Here is a 14,849-nt window from a genome sequence, read left to right on the forward strand (position 1 = left end):
AGTCACGTGCTCCTGAGACGATAGAGCATGACAGGGCAAAAGAGGAATTTAGATAGTTAAGCATAACCGAAGTAAGCAAAAAAGACATTTATACCCCTTGTCAAATATGCATGTTTTGAAAACCTTTGGCCCATAGCAATTAGTTAGTTATTTACCGTATTCAAATATATCCATGTTATACCCTTCTTACTTACCAGACATATTATTATTATTATTATTATTATTATTATTATTATTATTATTATTATTATAAGGTTGAGATGATGAAGTATAACAAGGTGAAGTATAACTGATCTGGACACACACACACACAGAGATCTGCATGTTCACGGGACAAGTGTGTTCACGTTTCTGCGGGTCATAAGCTGGTTAACGGGCCGAGTATGGAAGTGAACGTGCAGACATGTTTAACGGGTCGTAAGCTGTGCGCGCGAGCTGACCTGCGTCTGCACACGCTGACCTGCAATTGCACACACGTACTGACCTAAATGAACCTGATGTGTAGTTGTAAACATATTAGTTCCAGGAGATTATTGGATATACACACCATACTTAATTCTTTCAGTGGTAGTTGTCTTCCTCCCAACTACTTTTGCTTTCCATTCAATTTAAACATCAATTTCCTTCAAGCTTTTCAACTATATTTCAAATCAACATTTATTACTCAGCGTCATCTTATGTACTATAAAAAGCTGGGAACAACAAACATTAAGATTCAACCTTTAATTATTCTATTGCTACAGCTTATAATTTCTACAAACCGCCAGTTAGTTTATGTAAGTGTTGACTAAGTATTCTTTTTGCAAATCAACTACTTTTGCATTTCTATATGATTTTAAATGCATCATATTTGTTGCTTGATTTTCGCATTAATGTTGTTATGTTGACATATTCTACTTTATTTGTAGCATATGCTTTTATCACATGGCTCGTACATTCTTTCAAAAATTGATGACATATATATCCTCTTCCGAAGATGATAGTGATATTGAACTTAATGAGGATGTTGATGGACATTCAGCAAGTCATCAAGATAATCGTCGGCGTCGCAAGTTTATTCGACGTGATCGTATTGGAGGACAAAAGCGTCTATTTCAGGATTATTTTGCAGAAGATCCGACATATTCCACAAAGCTATTTCGAAGAAGATTTAGGATGCGTCGGCCTCTATTTCTTTGTATTCTAAATAAGGTAGAGTCTAATGAGCCATACTTCATCCAAAGAAGAGATAATGTCGGAAGACTAGGTTTATCTTCTTTGCAAAAGATAACTGCAACACTTAGAATGATGTGTATGGGGTTACTGGAGATTTTATGGATGAATACATACGCATTGGTGAAAGCACCGCAATGGAGAGCCTCAAAAAATTTTGTGAGACGATAGTAAGTGTTTTTTCAACTGATTACCTTCGGTCACCAAACACCAACGATATTACTCGATTGCTTGCTGCTGCTGAACAACGAGGATTACCCGGAATGCTCGGAAGCATCGATTGCATGCATTGGAAATGGAAAAATTGTCCCGTGGCCTGGAAAGGTATGTACTCTGTCCACATTCGTGAACCTACTATTATTTTAGAGGCGGTTGTTTCATATGATCTCTGGATATGGCATGCATTTTTTGGTATGCCCGGTTCACATAACGACATTAATGTGCTAGAGAGGTCTTTTATTTTCACTAAACTTGCGCAAGGGCGTGCGCCTCCGGTCAATTACACGGTCAACGGTCACGACTATACAATGGGGTATTACCTTGCAGATGGTATTTACCCTAAGTGGCGTACTTTTGTGAAGACGATTCCAACACCTAAAGGGAATAAGAATAAACATTTTGCAAAAGCACAAGAATATACAAGAAAAGATGTCGAACGAGCATTTGGTGTACTTCAACAAAGATTCGCCATCATTCAAGGGCCTTCTCTGCTATTCAAAGTGAAAGACATGACAAATATAATGAAAGCATGTGTTACTCTATATAATATGATCATTGAAGATGAGCGTGATAATGTTGACAATCTTGACATGGAGTATGATCAACTTGAAGATCTTCCCGAATTGTCGCGCAATCACACAACTAATATTATGGACTTCTTCCAAGGTCATCTTCATATTAGAGATAATTCGGCGCATCATCAACTTCAAGAAGATCTAATTGAACATCAATGGCTGCTTTCTTCTCAACAATAAGTGAGTCCACGTTACATTTTGTTGTTTCATTCATGTTATGAGTTATAGTTTGAAACATGTTATATCATTTAGACTCCATGACTATTAGTCTATATTATATTTTGTTATCGTTGGATAAAAGATAAAAAAAATTGTCTCTTTTTGGATAAAAGAGTAAAAAAATGATAACGCCAAAAAAAAATTAAAAATATAATACTCACAATTTATAAAATATTCAATAGAAATAAACATTATATAAAAGATAATAAAACAAAATAGTTGGTAGTTAAGAATATAAATGAAAGAAAGAGAAAAAAAAAGAATATAGGGATAAAAATGTGGAATGGGATGTGGAAAGTTTTTTGAAAATGAGAAATAAATTTATGGAAAGTTGATTTTTTGGTAAATTATATGAAAATAGGAAGGGAATGGGCTATGAATGATCTAAACGGGCTATTACGAGAATTTTCCTTTTTTTTATCGTTTGAGAAACCTAAAGGTTTTTATGTAATTTCCTTCAAGTAAAAGGTTATAGTATAAAACTTTTAATATTGTCATAATTAAATAGCTTTTCATCTGTTCTCTTCTGAACTCCATCTTTTTCTTTCACCATTTCTCCAGTAAAGGAAGCTTACCAAATTTTGTTCTTTTTCTCTAATAAATTAGAGTATTCTCTCTCTCTCTCTCTCTCTCTCTCTAACTTCAACCACAAATCGATCCCTAAATGATTTTAAAAAGATTAATATATAATACAAGTTATGAACCTGATTTTCAATATGATCTACACTGATGCTTCTATGTTCCAAGTAATTTCATAACACTACTATTGAACGGTATGTTTCTGGATTTCCCTAATTTACAAGTTTTCTATAGCTTATTAGATACTTCAGATTTATTTCTTGCTTTATTATAGTAATACATACATACATACAATCTGATTTTATTTGTTGATGCAAATCAGAAGAGGTTAGGGCAAATGAACAGTGTAGACAAACCATTGCAATTTGTAAAAGTCATTTCATAAAGATTAGATTAATAACTTAAGTAAAGGAATATTGGTGTTAAAGTTATGATAAATCTTTTTGGACAGAATTGAATTTGGCATAGACTGAGGTAGGTAGGTATTTTATTTTTTCAATCAAACTCAAAAGAAATTGTTTGTGTTGGGATTTGATCACTCCTGTGATTTATCTTCTTTTTAATTTAATACTCTCCCGCCATGTAGTTGCTTGATGAAATGCTAATGCAATTTTGTGCTTTGGGGCAAACTTATTCTTCTTTTCAACAGGACTATAGCGTCATTGGTTCTTTACATGGTGACATGCGGTTTTATTATTGAAGTGTATGTTATTGTTCGTGCGCATGAGGCCTAATAGATTGGTTTTACTTTTTAGTCTTCAGTTAATAAGTGTGCCTAGCTCATGTGATTGTTTTCATAACTCATAAGGCATCCAAAGTATGGTGTTTTGATTATGTGTTTTGTCTTTGACTTTTTTAAGAATATTACATGGATACATACGTATACTTAGCTTAATTTGAGAATTGGTTAATTAGGCTGCCACCTTGGTTTGCACTCATCTGGTTCGTTTCCAAGTAAATTTTATACGCTATTTGTGCATAGAAGTCTTCCAGTATGTGAGCAGCCACTGGAGGTGCATGATTCAAAAGAAAACAAGGCTGGAAGTTATTTTCAATTTTCTTGTCATTTAATTTTAGCTGGTCATTTGCTTTCATCGCAATTCGTTTAAAAATGTCATCAAAGCAACAGTCTGTTATATCCCAAGTGTATATGGCTATTATATAGTGTTCTCACTGTTCTGCACCTTAATACACAAACAAAAATTACACTAGATCCTGCCGCACCGCATCGTGGCGGGTCAAACAACTGGTGGTTTAATAACTTTTGTTGAATAATAGTGAATAAGTTTTAATGTATTGATGTTATTGGTATATATTACATTATTGAGTCTGCTGCTACTGGTATTGTTTGTTATTTAAAAGCCTATATAATAATTCAATTTTGTTATGATATTTTGTAATGTCCAAAACGGTCAAGTTGTAAAAGTTTTTCATTTTTGTTGGTTTGTAATTTAAAGTATTCTTTTGTAATCTTGCTAATTGTTGTATTTACTTAAATTGGATTATTGGTTGATAATTTTTTTATATGTTTTGTAAGTTGTCTTCAACATGCCTAACTTTCTTGTTTGCATAATCTTTTGTAGATCCAATTGTGCTCATTTAGTGAATTGGTGGTTTGCTCGTATGGTGTATGGTGATAATTCACAAGCAAAACAAAAACGAGGTGCTTACATTTTACTTTCTTAACTATGTTAGTTGTTTACTATTATTGTGTTACCAACTAATATCCAAACAAGATTGTTTAAGTAAAACTCTTTTGGACCAGTTTTGATTAAATTAGAACCTTAGACGTAATCTAGCATTTATATATATATATATATATATATATATATATATATATATATATATATATATTTTGAATGTTTACTCTTAATTTGGCATATAGAAACCATGAGAGGTTTTGCAAATTGAAACAAACACTAAAGAAAGAAAGCAAAATAAATTACAATCTTCGGTGTCTTTTTAAATATGTGTTTTAACGAAGTTATTAAAATTATATATTGAAAATGTAAAACTATGATCACTATTTAAACTTTTTTTACACCATTGTCACAAATATTTTGATTCTCGCATAACATATATATTTATATATAAAAGTCACGGATTTTAGGTTGTGAAATCGTTTATTATAGTAAGTTAGTAACATATATGATCACTATTTTGTTTTGAAACAAAATAAGTATAAGTAATTGGTCTTTTTAAATAAAATATATAAATTTAATACAACTATTGTTGAAGAATTTCAGAAAGTCCCATCATTTAAAATTTTATTGAGCAAGTAAGAAAACGTACACCAAAATTCAACTTTCAAGATAAACACAAAAAATGGGTGAAGTCTAGTGTGGGTTTTCAAGAAATGTTGAAAGTATCCATGCAAGAATTAAGATGGGTGAAAGCAATGTTTTAAAAACCGGTTTTTTACTCGTATCAGATTGGACTAAAAAATGATAGTGATACAACCGGTTGAACCGGTTTGTACCGGGAAGTTTAACCGGGTTGAATAGTTTATCTTGTATTTTTATATAAATGCAACTTTCTCTCAAGAATAACCTAAAAGTATATGATTCCATTAAAAAATATAATCTAAAAGTTATTCCATAATAAACAATAATACAAAAAAACTTGATTTTCAAAAACATAAGCCAAAAATTTACTCATTGAAAATGTTAATCGCTAGGTTAAAATTAATTTTTAGAAAATATGGGCCGCAAAATATCAAAAATCTCTTGGACTTAAAACTGGTTTGCCGGTTTAAACCGATATTTTAGAAAAAACCGCGTCCAAATATACCGGGCACAAATACCGGCTGATACGAACTGGTTTTTAATACACTGGGTAAAAGTAACTGATGACTAATGTTAAAAATCACATATGAACACGTGTGAGAAAACTTGTACTTAAAATGCAACAACAGCTTGTACACCAAGTTTAAGGCTAATAGTAGATTTTGTTAGGGGAGGAAAATATGGCTGGTACCAATTTTTACTCCTAGCTTAAACCAATAATATACGTCTTTGTTGTCCGAAATTGGAATTAAAAAATAAATTGGACACTGAGACACATTTCAAAAAATAACACAAATACGGGTAAAAACCCATTTACATAAATAAAAAAAAAAAAAAGAGTTGTCATACCGTCATCGTCCTCGTCGTCCAACATCTCCAAAACCTTGTTCTTCTTCTTCTTCAATTTCCGGTGATTCGTCACAAAAGTCATTAACCGTTTCAACACTTATACACACACCTTAGTTTAAAACTTCCATGGAAACACATCCATCACCACAAGCCCAGCTGCAACACCAGCAGCAGCCATTACAACCATTGTGGCAAACCATAACGGTTGTCGCGATCGTAGCTTGGGTGTGGATGGGCACTACAGCTGTTATTACTGACGCCATACATTCAGCCATCTTCATTTACCTGGCTTTGCGGGCTAGTGTCCAGTATGATTGTGCAGCCGCTCATCGGCTATTACTCAGACCGCTGCACCTCGCACTTTGGCCGCCGCTACCCGTTCATTGCGGGCAGCGTTGCCCTTGTCACGGTGGCGGTGCTCCACATCGGCTATGCAAGCGATATAGGGGTATTCGCCAGTGACAGCTTACGCGGTTGGATCAAACCACATGTGATCGGAGTGTTCGTCTTAGGAATCTTGATGTTGCTAACAATAGTCTACAGGACCTATAGAGCGTTGTTAGCGGACTTGCCTGTTCGCATTCCGGTCGTATACGCAATGGTAACACTATCTTCTCCTTCTTCATGGGCCTAGGAAACGTGCTAGAGAACCTGACCAGTGATAGTTGTTGCGCAAACCTCAAGACTTTCTTGATGTTCCGTTTGTGTCCATAGACGTCGTGGCACTTTGGACAGTGCATGATGCTCTTTTTGTGTCGGAGCCTATCGACCCCGGTAGGGGGACGGGGTTTCAACCGGTATGTTCAGCGCTCTACAACACCTTCCCTAGCCGATGTGGGGGTTGATGTTTGTGAGTTGTTTACCTGGCTCGCATGGTTCCATTTCCTGCTCTATGACAAGGAGTGGATGGACATCTTGATCTAGGAGAGAAAAGTGGAGTTGTACAATCGAGGAATAAGGGTTGGCGCTTTGAGATTACTACTTAATTCAGTGGTTGCGAGAGTTGTTTCATTGCTTATAGAGCGCCTGGCTCGGCTGGTCGGTGGTGTTTAAACGATTGTGGAGAGGCGTCAATCTATTATTGGCTTTGTGTCTCTGGGTGACCCTCTTGATTACCAAGTTAGTTATCCTTAGACACAAAGCCATTAACGCATCCCCACAACCGTTTAACAGCACCGACCATGTCACACCCTCAAAATCCACTAACGGAGTTTTACCGTCAGAGGGTGTGAACTAACAGGATCGGAATCATTAGTTATAATCAAACACCATGTTTAAAGTTTTCAAACCAACAAGACATTAAGTCTTAAATAAAATGAGGAAGCGTAAATTGTAAACCAAAAAGTTTGCGCCACACAGGACGACTTAAAAACCCAAGTTATTAATATAAAAATTAAAAAAAGTTTTCAAAGCGATGGTGTTTAGCGAATGCATGTTCCTATACCGCGCGCCCGCCTCGGCTACCTGAGAATAACATACTAAAAGTGTCAACACAGGGTTGGTGAGTTCACAAGTTTATATAAATAAAGCGTTTGTGTTTGCGTTTACGTTTTGCGTTACCAGATAGTGTTAAGTCAATTATATATCAATAGGTAGCTAACCTATCAAACAAGTATTACTAAGTGTTCGACACCGAAGCTGACTGTTTATCATTTGCCTTGCCACCATGTCAACCACGACCATGGTAACGTGTTAGACAAAATTACACCCACTCGACCTACAGTCGAGTTTAGAGTTGGGTGGGGTTTGTCAAACCTAATAGTACTACTCAACAGTGACTCGCTATTATCCAAATATTAACCGGTTCGATTTTATGAAAGACTTTAGTTGGTTTGTTTGACACTTAGCCTTACAAGTGATATATAAAAACTATACAAAATCTACAGCGTTGGAGTATGTTATCTCCCCCAAATAAAAGCGTTTAGAAAGAGTAAAAAAAAGGGGACGTGAAACTCACTGTTTGCAAAGATAGCCAAAAAGATCCGAGAAAAGTGTGCGTCAGAGAAAATCCTCACTAGTGTTCTAAAAACAAAAACGAGATTTTCTAAGTATTGAACTACGAGTGAGTCCCTAGACTCGACACATACAACTTATGCATGAGATGCGTTTCGTGTTTCATTTGTGAAATAAGTGCGACTCGACAAACACGTTGGTGATAAGTTAAACATGTGAACAAGTACTTAAGTGTCAAGTATTAACATCGTTCATTACTAGCAAATATCCCCCCACAAGGGCAATTTGGTCAAAATATAGCAAACATCGATCAGTTATGCACTTTTCATGATAATTCAAGTAATTCAGCAGCTAAATTGTCCAGGCAGATTTTCACTCGACAAGATTACTCTATTTAATAAATCCTAACATGTAAAATAAATCACCAAAAATCATCACAGAAGCACACGTGAGTTAGGTTTCTAAAAATATTTTTATTATATTTTTATCATATACGGTTTTCTCACAATGATCAAAATATCACAGCAAACACACAACAATCATTATCATGCGCAACAGAATGTTATTTGTTATTCCCTTAAATGAAAAATCCAATTAATTCAAGACCAATTGGGTTAGATTCCTAACTCAAAATATTAACTTCCAGAAGTGGAACCAACCCGTTTGGTCTTGTCGTTTATGATATATCTTAGTCTCAAAACAGCCTAACAGCAGGTCTCCCGAATCAGCCTTGCACAACAGTTTTGTAAAATAATAAAAACTAACTTTTATATGTCCAAAAATTACAAACTCGGACTTTTCAGAAACGAGACTCGACCTAGTGTATTATAGAATCAACAATCACATCAGAACATGTAATTAACATCGAGTTACAGTCATTTAAACACGAATTCAATAATCTGTCCAGCATCAGTTTTCATCAAAACTCAACATACAAATAACCAATGCATTATAACTCATACATACAACCCTCTAGATGCATAATCCACCAACCATGCATCTCGATATCACTTTACATACACAATTAGGGTTTTACTTCGAAGTTCAATTTCAAGAAACATGCAATTAACAATCAATAACAACACAACTAGTTATCAATTCATTAGTAATCATCAACAAACACATAATTAAACCCTAACTCATCTTCAATCATCAATTTCAAGATTTAGAGTTTTGATTAACATGCTCAATATCATAATTAAATCATTAGAATAGCTAGAGGGGATATTAATTACCTATCTTGCACCTTGAATCCTCCAACAAAACTTGAAAAATACTTGTAGATGTGTGTGTTGTGTGTGTTACGGCTGCCAAGAGAGGGAGGGAGGACAAGAACGATCGTACAAGGGGAGGGAGGGAGGGAGTTAGGGTTGTGTAATAATTTTATTATATTATTAATTATGTTACACTTAGCCCCTCTAACCTTCTAGTTAATCAATTTCTAGCACAAATTAGTTTATTTTCCACATAAATTAACATCATGCAATTAACACCAAGTAGCACGTAAACGTAACACATAATTATCAACTTCTTTATGATACTTATCGTTTGTTCACCAACGGTTTAAGTCGACTCGTGTGTGTTTCGGTGAAATTCCGAAAGACTACTTGTGTAGTGATTGTCATGCGTCATCTAAACCCTAGTTTAAATGTAATAAGATATGTGTTACAGTTCGTGTGATCTTAAGTTTGAATTAACGGGGTTTGGATTAATGGAGTTAACCTGAAATTGACGAGTGTCACAGACCAGCCGAGCTAGACGCTCTATAAGCAATGAAATAGTTCTCGCAATCACTGAGTTAAGCAGTAATCCCAAAGCGCCGGTCAATATTCCTTGGTTGTACAACTCCACATTTCCCTCGTAGATCTTGATGCCCATCCACTATATGTCATAGATCTGAGGAAATGGAACCACGCGAGCCAGGTGAAGAACGCCGCCAACATCAACACCCACAGCGGTTGTGGTAGGTGTTGTAATGCGGTGAACATACCGGTCGAGACCCCCCTACCGGGGTCGACTGGCTCCGGCACAAACAGAGCCTCACGCATGGTCCAAAGTGCCACGAAGGCTATGGACACCAAGATAAGGATGCCTTTGAGAAAGCAGGTCTTGAGGTTTGCACACTAACTCTCCATGCCGCCATTTTGGTAAACGGGGCCATGTTGTGCAAATGGGTGTATGAACCGGCCATGTACCCTAACACATTGCCTAGACCCATAAAGAAAACGAAGACCATGTTATTGGTGCGGATACGACCGAAATGCGAACTGGTAAGGTCCGCTTACAACGCTCTACAGGGTCCATGTAGAGTGTTGTTAGCAACGTCCAGAATCCTAAGACGAACACTTCGATCACATGTGGTTTGGTTCAACCACATAAGTTGTCACCAACGAATCCTCCTATATCAATTGCGTAGCCGATGAGGAGCACCTCCACCGTAAAAAGGGCAGCACCGCCCGCAATGAACTGGTGGCGGCCAAAGTGTGAGGTGCAACGGTCTGACTATTAGCCGAGGAACGGCTATACAATCATACCAGACACTAACCTGCAGAGCAAGGTAAATGAAGAGTATCGGTGTGGAACACCTATCGGTTGAATGTATGGTGTCAATAATGACAGTTGTACTGCCCATCCGAACTGCACCCCCGCGACAACCATTATGGTTTGCCACAACGGTCGTAGTGGTTGCTGCTACAGGTGTTGCGGTTGGGCTTGTGGTGATGACTGTGTTTTCATGGAAGTTTTAAATTAAAGTATGTGTATATGTGTTGAAAAAACAAGGAATGACTTATGTTGGCGACTCACAAGAAATTGATGAAGAAGAAGGTGTTGTAAGAGATGATGGTATGCCAACTTTTTTTGTTTTTTTATATAAATGGGATTTTACTTATTTTGGGGTAATTTTTTAAAATGTGTCCAACGTATTTTTTAATTCCAATTTTGTACAAGCAATATTTTCCTCCTCTCACAAAACTTTGTGTACAAGCTGCTGTTGCACTTTTTGAATTTCTTCAACCATAGTTGTATTAAATTTAGGGATTTTTACATATTTTCTCTTATTAAATACATTTAATTACATATATTCTCACCCATAATAATTTGTTACTTCATCCGTCCCTTTAAAAATGTCTACATTTCCATTTTAGTTTGTCCCATTGCAAATGTCCACTTTTAAAATTTATTAACTAATTTCCATGTTGACCCTTACACAAATACAATCATTGAAACTTTTTAAATTTTGTCTTTTTATATATGTAAGGGGCATTATAGTCATTTGTCAAGTAAAAAGTGCAATAATTCAAAATTTCTTAAAATTTGTGTTTTTCAAACTATGACAATTGTTATGGGACGGAGGGAGTACATATTTTCCCTTTTCGTATCAAATTACCTATTTATCCTTGTTAAACCTACAAATTTACAATACCAAGACTATTGTAATAAATTAAATACATCACAATAATAAGGATCCACCCACATCATCTTCTTCCACAACCTAAAAGCCACCATTGCCACCATAACACCACATCTTGCTGCCACCGTCGGTTGCCATAGACTCGCGCCGACGACCCAAACCTAAACTCTGTAACTTCAAGACTAACACCGGCCACCGCAACCAATATGCCAAAACGATTTCTCATCAGTTTGGATCTATATCTTTCGTTATAAAACCCAGATCTGAACCACCATCGAACTTGCTAAGGGTAAATTTAAGGTATTTTGATAAGGTTAAATTAGACAATCAATAAGCTTATTTTAATGAAATGGGGAAATATGTAATATATATATTTTAGAAAGGGGAAATATGTAATTAATTTTTTTAAGAAGGGGAAATATGTAATAAATGATGTTATGAAGAAGAAATATGTAAATGCCCCTTAAATTTATATATTTTATTTAAAAATACCCATTACTATTACTTATACTTTACTGTCTCAAAACATAATAGTGAAGGTGTTAGGAATGTATTTTTTTTGTGTATTTTGTACGCATGGGTTGGTTTGGAGATGAATGAGAGTACATGATTTAACGAAGATAAATACAAGGTGCAACTGGGTCAAGATGTCATCTACAATTATTAATAACTTATTGTGTAATTTTTTTTTGAATACATTTCATATGAATGCGTAGAGTACCACCACCATAGTCCACAGGCTTACTATTTGTCTATTCCATCCCCATATATGTAGTCTATTATTATAATTACATGTGTATAATAATATAATTATGTAACGATATGTTATATTATGTTTGTGTTCGGAGTTTTATGTTAGGTTGAGAGAATTGCACACATTGAAGGGTCATGTTGAATCGGTGGTTAGACTCAAGGGGCTTGACAGAGAGACAATTCAACAATCATATATTGTATGTGACATACTATGAAACATCAGTGGCATTTTCTTTAAAGACAGCATTCAACTAACTAGCATGCCCAATCATGACAAGTAGTGCCACGCATGGTTGTCTTCGAGAATCGTTTAAACTTTTTGGGTCAAAGGAAAATTTTTTTGAGTCTTAAGTAAAAGGATTTTTGTTAGGTTTAATTAAGTAAATTTTAAATAGGCTTACTTGGTTATGATTTAGGTTGTGAAAAAAAAAATTATATATAAAAATAGGCTTGAGTGTTAAGTAATTATGTTTAAATGCTAAAAATACATATTCTTTATTCATAAAAATGTATATAAATAACTAAAAAAACGTGCCTACCGCGTTAATCAGGCCGGGTCTGTCGACCGCCCTCCGCTCCTTCAAAGCTGACACTAGTGCCATATAGCTATAGGTGTTCACGATACCCAATGAAAAAGGGTTGGTGTATGCCCGATCATGTCTAGTTTACAATTGGTCTTCTCGTCCGGTGATTATTGAGGTTTGGTATCTTAACGGTTTCAAATTCAAAACCTGACTAAGGAAGGTTTTCCGTAGTGATGAGTTTCCTCCTTGATAGTGTTCTTGGATGAGTTAAACTTAGAGCATCATAAGTATGTGGAGTCATCTTGTCCTTTTATTAAATTAAATTTGTGCCATCTCCGTATTACATAGAGTTCAATCTAGTGTACTCTTAATGCCTTAAACGGATATATTCCACTAAGGGGGGGACGGGGTGGTCCGTGATGGCCACCTCATCACGCGTTGTAGGCAACGGAACACCGCCGCCGGTCCCCCCATCACGTGTGATGGGGTTCCGACAGTGATAGCCATCACGTGTTGATATCCAAGAAAAATGACCATTGGGGGTGGGGTGGGTGACCGTTGGGGGTTGGATGAATTAAAAACAAAAAAATTATTTAACCTATATAAATAACTCAAATCCATCTTCAAATCCAACTCAAATCCTCTACTCCAAACAACATTCTAACATCACACCAATGGAGGGTTCTAGGACACGTGGCTCGGGTTCAAAGAAAACCCAAACCCGACCAAAGGTTCGACAAAATCTAGGCGAGCCGACGAGATTCCGGTTACAAGATGAGCCCGGCACAACCCAACCATTCCAACAACAACCGTTCCAAAATCAACCTTTTCAATCGTAACCTTTTCAACCGTATCAAAACCAACTGTTTATTCCACCTTTTTCTACCCAAAATTATCCAAATAATGCCTTTCAAATGTTTCAATCTCAACCGTCTCAAACGTCCGTCGATCCCCTAGACGATAACTATGTTATACATCAATTTTCACGTGCTTTTCATGAAGATGACAATGTGGATGAAGATGAAACCACGGAGGAGGATGGCACCGTCGTGAAGAAGTCTTGGTTGTCCGCGGAGGAGGTCGCCTTGATCAAGACTTATTTACATGCCTCCGAAACAAAAAAATACAGAAACCAACCAAAAAAAAAAGAAATGTTATGGAGACCTGTTATGGCACATTTCGACAAACTTCCGGGGTCAACCGAACGAAACATGGATCAAATGACTTCCAAGTTTTGAATCAAAAAATGTCAAAATTTAATGTTTGCTACATCCAATTGGTAACAATTTTTTAAAATTTATTTTTTTATAATTTATTACTTTATTTTTACAATTTTGGTATATATATTTTTCTAAATGTTTTGTAGGCCCGAACTCCACAAAGCGTAGCGAGCGAGGCGACTATCATAAAGGACGCCTTGCGCAATTTTGTCAAGATTTTCCGACATAAATCTTTTCCCCACTTGGGCGCGTGGGAGGTTGCAAGACATCACCCGAAGTGGGAACCGATTCCCGTGGTCGACATGAACGGACCGACGGCTCCAAGGAAGAAAGGATCTTCTTCAAAAAGATCAAAATCTTCCGAGTCCGGGAACTACGCAACTTCTACCGACGGCTTGTCAAGCAACATTCCGAACATGAACTTGAACGAGCAACCCGGATACGATCCCGACGAAGACACACCCACACCCACACAGCCGCATCGCAAGAAAAGTGGGGAATCGCCAAAGGAAAGCAAGCGGTGGCCGAAGACTTCAACGAATACAAGTCGGCTAAGTTGGCGGAAATGGCCGAGGCGAAGGAGTGAAAGAAACTAGCTCTTGATTCAAAATTAAAACGTGACGAGGTATATATCAACCATTTGAATGAAAACCAAAAAACACCGATTTAGCATTCCTCCTACAACCGCACGAACATCTTGATGAACCCGGGAGATCGATCCTACTTCAACGTAAACGCGAGATATGCGACAAGTGAGGTCGGTCAGCGCCGTAGGTTTTTTTTTTGTCGATTTTTTTAATTTATTTATCTTTGTAACGTTTATTTAATCATGTTTTATTTTTTATTTAATTTAACCTTGTTTTAGTATTTATTTAACATTGTTTTATTGTTTATAAAATTAAAAAAAAAACAAACCATCACATCACCACGCTCACTAAAATTCTATTACTAGTGATGAAAAGTAGTGGGGTGAGGTGGCACACCCTTATTGGGTGTTGCAAGTGATGGTTTATGAACCACCCCCACCCCCTAAGAGAGCACGGACGATG

General features: G+C 36.3%; 1 protein-coding gene and 2 pseudogenes across 1 annotated transcript; 2 read left to right on the top strand and 1 right to left on the bottom strand.

The window, feature by feature from the left end:
- The first annotated feature begins 1,349 nt into the window (after positions 1 to 1,349).
- On the top strand, positions 1,350 to 2,186 carry LOC143556054 (uncharacterized). The gene has a single exon (XM_077045487.1). It carries the CDS (start codon positions 1,350 to 1,352, stop codon positions 2,184 to 2,186), a length of 837 nt encoding a protein of 278 aa, XP_076901602.1.
- A 3,878-nt stretch (positions 2,187 to 6,064) lies between these two features.
- Positions 6,065 to 9,174, top strand: LOC143556055 (sucrose transport protein SUC8 pseudogene; annotated as a pseudogene).
- Positions 9,175 to 9,317: 143 nt separating this feature from the next.
- Positions 9,318 to 10,910, bottom strand: LOC143556056 (sucrose transport protein SUC2 pseudogene; annotated as a pseudogene).
- Between the last annotated feature and the right edge of the window lie 3,939 nt (positions 10,911 to 14,849).

The sequence above is a fragment of the Bidens hawaiensis genome, unplaced genomic scaffold (genome assembly GCF_021521415.1).
Source record: "Bidens hawaiensis isolate Kalapana, Puna unplaced genomic scaffold, B.hawaiensis_p1.1 tig00018428_1, whole genome shotgun sequence".
Lineage (NCBI taxonomy): Eukaryota > Viridiplantae > Streptophyta > Magnoliopsida > Asterales > Asteraceae > Bidens > Bidens hawaiensis.

Excerpts from the sequence above, each read along its gene's own strand:
- LOC143556054 (XM_077045487.1), top strand. The coding sequence starts at position 1,350 with ATGGAGAGCCTCAAAAAATTTTGTGAGACGATAGTAAGTGTTTTTTCA.